The sequence below is a fragment of the Sinocyclocheilus rhinocerous genome, unplaced genomic scaffold, assembly GCF_001515625.1.
Source record: "Sinocyclocheilus rhinocerous isolate Xijiao unplaced genomic scaffold, SAMN03320098_v1.1 scaffold410, whole genome shotgun sequence".
Classification (NCBI taxonomy): domain Eukaryota; kingdom Metazoa; phylum Chordata; class Actinopteri; order Cypriniformes; family Cyprinidae; genus Sinocyclocheilus; species Sinocyclocheilus rhinocerous.
The window spans coordinates 516,559-524,044 of NW_015637147.1; the positions used below are offsets into that span (position 1 = coordinate 516,559).

General features: G+C 35.5%; 1 protein-coding gene across 2 annotated transcripts in view; it reads right to left on the reverse strand.

Moving 5' to 3' along the window:
* LOC107748616 (dachshund homolog 1-like) overlaps positions 1 to 7,175 on the reverse strand; it is a 14,114-nt gene extending 6,939 nt beyond the window's left edge. For both annotated transcript variants that reach the window (XM_016563497.1, XM_016563496.1), the window contains exons 1-4: positions 7,034 to 7,175; positions 4,760 to 4,907; positions 1,585 to 1,728; positions 473 to 541 (exon numbers count right to left, since the gene is read on the reverse strand). In XM_016563497.1, the coding sequence (XP_016418983.1) occupies positions 473 to 541; positions 1,585 to 1,728; positions 4,760 to 4,907; positions 7,034 to 7,168 (496 nt within the window). In that variant the 5' untranslated portion in view covers positions 7,169 to 7,175. The remainder of the gene's footprint in view (positions 1 to 472; positions 542 to 1,584; positions 1,729 to 4,759; positions 4,908 to 7,033) is intronic.
* Positions 7,176 to 7,486: the final 311 nt, after the last annotated feature.

A 7,486-nucleotide genomic window follows, 5' to 3' on the forward strand; every position in this document is an offset into this window, starting at 1 on the left:
GCGACTCGCGGTCTTTATGTCAAACGGTTCTGGTCTGGTACCGAATTAAATTAGTGCTGCTGTCAGATAATGGGGTCGTGTGTTCTGTTAAATACTGCTGGTGCACGTTTACCAAACAGGACCCGTGCAGGCTTTAAACTGCTTTGCGTAGTTTTTCAAATATTTGGACGTTTTTATTTTATTTCAGTTTACGAAATAGTTTTTTCATCAATCGTTTTAGTCTTAGTTTTAGTTTTCGTTTACGAAAATAACCTTGCTCAGCAGACCATGCCATTGTCATAACGCACATTTGTGTGATTTTCCCTGTCTAGAAATTTTCTCCTGACAGATCCCACTGATCTTGACCTTCCTCTTGAACTGTAGGATCTGCAGCCCAGATGGCAGGCTGTATGCATGAACAGCAGGCTGAGATAAAGCGAGGCTCATATACTGGAGCTGAGCTGAGATTTATAGTCTCCTCAAAAACACGTACCTTGTATTGTCCTCTCAGCATCTGTTCTGCCACTGCTGCGGTCAGTCTCTATCTCCTGGGTCAACGAGTCTGGCAAAATGAAAAGATAATGACGATTAAACATCCATGACATCTGTGCTTAATTAGGAAAGTTTTTCTAGCCTCATCTTTCGTGATGGGCGGAGGGTGGATGTGCTCGGATCGCTCGGGTCAGGGCGAAACTTCGACCAATGGATGAGTGGTGTTACAAATACTGAACAGAGCTTATTTTTCTTATTTCTATTTCTATTGAGCTTTATTTTTTCTTAGTTTTAGTAATTACAGTACTTCAATTTAATTCAGTTGCCAGGGCAACATCTCTAATTTTCTAAACTTAAAGTTGAAAATATTCATCATATATTTCAGCATTATGTAAATTAACAAAAAATATTTCAAATAGATTTAATTAACAATAACATCAACGGTCCATTGTGTCCAGTACACACATGCAAACCAGATTTTGGGCCTTTTCGTTATGAAATAAAATGTTTGTTTTTATGGAGGAAATGGTTTTTAAACTGCATATTATTGTGATCTCACTTCATCAATATGCACGGATTCTCTCATATTATTTGAGCTTTTTATAAATCTCTATAAAATACTTGATTCTGATTGGTCAATAGTGGCATTATTCCTGGCAATTTTTTTCTCAAACACATTTTAATTTGTATCATTTCATGGGCTCTTTTTTCTTTAGAATTTTTTTCAACGTAAATCAATATCTCATGGCCATTTATATACATTTTTAGTCATTCAGTGTATATTAAATGGTGCAGTCACCTCGTAATTGTCACAAATAAAAACCCTTTGTGTGATGGAAGACCCCGACATGAAGATTCTTTCTTTTTGTGATAAGGACCTGCTTACTGTGTTCTCTCAAACATACTGAAGCATATTTCATCAAATTATTCTCAGAAAGTATCTACACACACACACACACAAAAGATATTTAACATGGAGCTTACTTCATCAATACTGCAAATTCCTTATGCTCGACACATCTCATAAGACTTTAAAATGGAATAGAAAAACACATAATTTCTACACCCTTTTAATAAATTTAAGTATGTCCATGTTCTGGTAAGGTGTCGTACCATTGAGTGATCTGAGACTTTCTGTGGGTGAGGCCTGTTTCAGGGATTGCTCTGCCTGCTCTCGCCGTTTTGACTCATACTCCAGCGCCTCCTGCAATTTCCTCTTTGCTTTCTTTTCCTTCTTCAATCGCTTCTGAATGATCGCTGCATTAAAAGAACACAGAAAGGCAGCAGTCAGGGACCCCGGTCATATGCAGCGGTATTTCTGATATTAAGGACTAAAGGAAGGGGAGGTGAGTTTTCAAACTGTCAGTGAGGAAATATTCATAGAAAAGTTGCAGCTGAAAAAAAAAAAGATCTCGTTCAATGAGAAATTGACTGTGTCATTAGCGAAATAATTGAGCCAGCGATAACCTGGATTAACCTGGGTTAAAATGCCAATGAGACAAGGTTAAGGGAAACTTTCTGTAAAGAAAGAGAGAGGCACGCTGAATATTAAACAGAAAAAAGCTGGAGGGCTATAGGCACATTTAGAAGGATCTTTCTGTGAAACTGGCTTAATAAGCTCAATTTGATTCATTATGTAGGATAAATACATAGAACATGAGACTATTAAGTCGCACTTAGCAATACTTTTGTGCAGAAAAATCTAAATCATTTATTGATGTCAAATTTTAGATTCATAATTATATTTTCATACAATAATAGAGTACAATAGAGTATGTAACTAGAGGCCATCTGTAATGCACATATCACTTTTAATCTCAAAGAGAGTTGAAAATTATTAGCTAAACTATTATCAATCTGCAGTCCAATCATGGCCTTCCCTCGAGAAATATTGTGGCTCATTTAGAAACATTTACCATATAAATTACTTATTCATATTTTTATGAGTTTAACCACACTCACTTGAATGAGGACTTTGTATATCTTTCTAATGCACCATGTGCATTTAGATATTGTCTATGTATGTAGTTATGGTAATGCTGTATTCCCACAAGCATTTCTGCACACATAATCAATATGTGCTCATGTATTGATCATAATGTGAATATGCCTCATTTTGCTCGATTTATGACCTTGTCTCTGTCACTATGGCAGTATGTTTTTCGTGTGCTTGTAATTAACAACTGAGCTTATAACATGGCTTTTCAGGTCATTTTAATGCAATTTTGCACTAAATTTTGAAAAGGATGCATTGAAGGTCATTTGTTAATGAGATTTTTGCATTTTCTGAAGAAAATGTGAGTGGTACTTGCCTATACAAAACTCACCACCAAGATGCTATGATTATTGTGGGTGGTTACTTATAGGCCCAAGATAAAAAGGCCACCATCAAGTCTTTATGAAAATTGATCTCTAGAATTTTAAGCAGCCATTACTTCAGTGTCACATGATCCTTCAAAAATAATTCTAATGTGCTGATTTGTTGCTCAAGTAGCATTTCTTAATATGATCAGAGCTGAAAACGGTTAACCATGATACATTTTGTTTTTCAGGATTCTTTGATGAATAGGAAGTTCAAAAAAACAGCATTTACCTGAAAGATATTTTTTTGTCACAATGTAAAAGTCTGTCAGTTTTGATCAATTTAATGCATCCTTTCTGAATTATTAAAAGTATTAAAAATTTCATTTGAAAAAAAGGACTACCCCCAAACTTTTGAATGGAAGACTGTTTTTTGTTATTATTATTATTATTTGCTAGTCATAAATCAAAAGTAAAAAATGAAGCATATATCAGGTTGTTTGATTTGAGTTACCATGTTCATGTTCTTTTTTTATACTTTATTTTTTGACAGATTTTGTTTTAAAACACACAAACAGAAAATGTAAACCAAAATATCTACCACAAGACACTCGGATTCACAAAGAAAAAAGAGCAGAAGGAAAAAAAATAAAAATTAAAAATTAACAACAACAGTTACATGAGGTCTTACAAGAAATCAAGAAACGCATGATACAGATAGAAGTTGAGATGCACTTTGGAAGTCTAGCCATTGCTTGTTCGTAGTATATAACAATCCTATTTCCTCCAATAATTTCCCCCTTTATTCTTCTGTAACCGGAGGGAGAAGGTCATTTTTTCCATAGAACATATTTGACTGACAATACTTAGAAGAAGATCCATATCAGGAGGGCTTCTCTTAAGCCAACATTTAGTAACTGCTTTCTTACATGCAACTAAAAAAATCTTTAATTGATAACTATCACATTTATTCAAACCCTCCAGTGTGACCCCTAGAAACATAGTGGGAAATGACATATCTATGTTAAAGCCTATTACCCTATATATTAATTGCCCTGCCCTTCCCCAAAAATACTGAATTTGAATACAGAGTCTGCTTGTACAGAACCGCACTCCCTCCAGAAGGGGTGCTGTTTCCCAGAGAACTTAAATTTTTGCATAGGGGTTAAAAAAATCTGATCAAACATTTCCACCCAAAATCTCTCCAGATTAATGAATGAGTCGTGGAACACTGAGTTTTCCATGCAAGAAGCCATACGTCTTCTGATATTTCCTCCCTCATGTCTTTCTCCCATCGCTGTCTGACACCATGTTCATGTTCATGTTCATGTTCGCAGCACAAACAAGCTACGCACAAAATTAAAAACAATTATTCTGATTTTATTGGCATTTTCTTTATTATAATCTGATATATTTCAAATTAAATGTTGTATTCTAGGCCTAATTATGGTGCTTGCTTTCACATACTTTCTCATAAACATTCTTCTGCAAAAACTTACCCAAAACACTTTTAATAACCACCTAGCAATGCCGTTGTGATCACCTTCAACATCTAAGAATCTGCCTACCAACACTATGCAACCCCACAAAATGACTTTTACACATGTAAGCAACACTCCCATTTTACTCAGAAAATGTGAAATCTAGTTAATACATGTTATCAGACAAAACGATAGTGGTTTAATTTTATAGGTAATAAATACTCAACCTAATTAGTCAGACTGAGAATGTATGTTAATGAGCTGATTAAAATGAAGTAATTGACATGACACAGTATTTTTTATATGGCTAGAAAAAAATGTGTCCCCATAAATACGATTCACAGGGGCAAATATAGCCCCTTAATGGAAAACTTAATTTCTGAAATTGGTGTGTACAGTAAAATGTTTTGCCTTTATTCATGAAATGCCTCTAGAACCAGGAATCAGACAATATAAGGTATAATAAATTGTGTACTGTAGTGTGTGAGTGTTTGAGTAATACACACCTCTGTTCTTCTGCTCAACAGCCAGTTGTTTCTCTAGGGTTTCTCTGAGCTCTCGCTCTCTAAACAGCTCCATCTTCAGCTCCGTCTTCTCCAGCTGCACTTGTTTCTCCTGAGCACGAGCGTTATCAATTGCCACCTTCAGCAAACCCTGCAGCAGAAGACAAACTCACCTTATACACAGTCCACACACACCTCTCCTCAGGAGTCAATGAACTGTATGAATGGTTTACTTTATGCTAGAGCAGTAGCACTTAAACTTAGGAAAGTATTTTGAAGAAAACAATCAGTCAATAGTAACTCTTGTTGTACAGAGCCCCCGCATTTTTCAAAATATCATAGAAAAACAGGTTTGGAAGGATAAGAGTGTGAGTAAATGAAGACAGGACTTTAAATTTTGGATGAACTGTCCTTTCAAGTTTGAGAACTATATAAATTCTTTAAATATATTTATGAAAGCAACATAGACATAATGAGATCCTTAATAAACCTATACAGTAACTTCTGTTTGTCAGTTTGTGAAGCAGCAGGTTGTATTAGTGTGATCAAATCTTGAGCTAAACAGCTGCTTTTCTCAAAACAGCACTTCAAGCGGTATTCGCCGTGCAAACGCATGGTGACCATTTCGAAACAACTGTTCCCTGTACGCATGCAATTAAGCCAAATGCAATGGGCTATATCATACTAATTGTTTCTTCTTATGACCCCAATTTAGACTAAGTTGCTTTATCTCAATTTTCTGCTTGGGTTCGTTTTGTTGATTTGTGTGTGAATGTTCAATCAAAACATTACCCTGAAATCATGATTAAAGATGACTGACTGAACTGAGTCCTGCTAATTAACAATGGGGCCGAAAGCAGCGCGATATATCTGATGGCCATATCACAAGAGCAATGAGCAAACCTCTCACTCCCCATACTGTACCCACATCATTAGTCTCAGAGGTGGTGTTAATCAACTACATTCATCTTTCTGACTGGGTCTTACTTGCATGACAACCGCAGTGATGATCAAGGGAGTCGTGGCGAATATACGCCACTGTGCGTTTGTTTTGATGGGAAAAACATCACAGCTGGAGGAGGACCCAGGAAAGAACTATATTAACTTTTTGCCACACCTGACACAGGCAACTGCACCCTGCGTATAAAGACACTTCTTATTACAATTAAAAAGAAGTGTTTTTATATTATATATATTATTATAATTTAAAATGACTGTTTTCTATTGTAATATATTTCAAAATGTTATTTGTTCCTGTGATGGCAAAGCTGCATTTTTTTGCAGCCATTACTCTAGTCATCAGTGTCCCATGATCCTTCAGAAATCATTCTAATATCTAATATCTAAGAAATCTAATATTTTTAGATAATTTTTCTTCTTTTGCAAGTTAGATAAAAGTGTCTGCTAATGATTCAATGTGAAAAGCATAAATATTTCTTACTGTGTGAACGTTTGACTTAAATTCAAGCATGATGTTTATATCACTGCACATCAGCCTCCTTTCACAATATTTTCCAAACTTCAGCTTAAGATTGCTATAATTTGTGATAAACAACTTGATGTGCCATCTCCTTCCATTATGTGTAATCTTGAGCATCACTGGTGTTTGTTGTGTTATGACACATGATGTGTTAAGATCATGACATGTGTCAGCTGGCCAGTCCACAGTGGGCTAAAATAAACCGTTACTATGGCAACCAGCTGATGGTCTGCTAAAATTCCAGAGGAAATTTCTCTGATAATGATCTTTTATTGGAAACACCATATAATTGAATTATGACTGAGTTTCCACGTATAATTTATTGCTAAAACTAGAAAGTCCAATTAATCAAATTTATCTATTTGGTTCATTTGAATGTTTGTTTAGAAATTTGGTTTATTTGGACATTATTTTTTGGATGTTGTTTGATAGTTTTTTTGGATGTTTCACTTCAATCAGTTAAAAAGTCACCACTCAATACCATTTTCGAATATCTGCTGGGGAAAAAAATGCTTAAACCAGTCTAGGGTATTGTCATGCTCTCAGCTGGTTTAAGGTGGACTCCCAATATATCACTCATAACATATATTCAACATAAATTTACTCTAAAACAAACTTCTCACTTGCCTTACAGAATCATATTAATACACACTGAATAGTTATGACTGAATTTTACCAATTCACCAATTAGTAGTTAGTAGACCATCTGAATCAACCATGGAGAACTGTATGAAGTAAAACTATTCATAGTGTGTTTCACTTTCTGCTAAAGATCTTCTGACAGATAGGTATCTTACCTGGATGTTAGTCAGAAGGGTCTCTATAGATGACAGGCCATCAGGGAAGAGGAAGGGTGAGGGGAATCCTGGAGGTAACGTCTGACCCGCAAACGAGAGCCTCTCATAATTGTCTCTTGCTGTTGGCGTGCACATGGGGATTTCTTCTGGTGGCAAACAGAGAAACATACACATTCAGCACAACAGATGACACACTCCATGTAGTACTGTGCTGTAAAATAAATCATTATTTTCCTGAATTGGTGTTTATAAACCCAGATTGTTTATGAGATGTAAAATTAACATCTATACAAGCATGCCCAATCAAGCACGTATGATTGATAGCCCATTCTGTCAGCGTCACACGGCACTCTATTATTGATGCTTCTGTATTTATAGCTGCTATAAACGCTTGAGAGATTTTACATACCGATAGAATGAGAGATTCTTCGAAAAAAAAAAAAAGGGCATTTG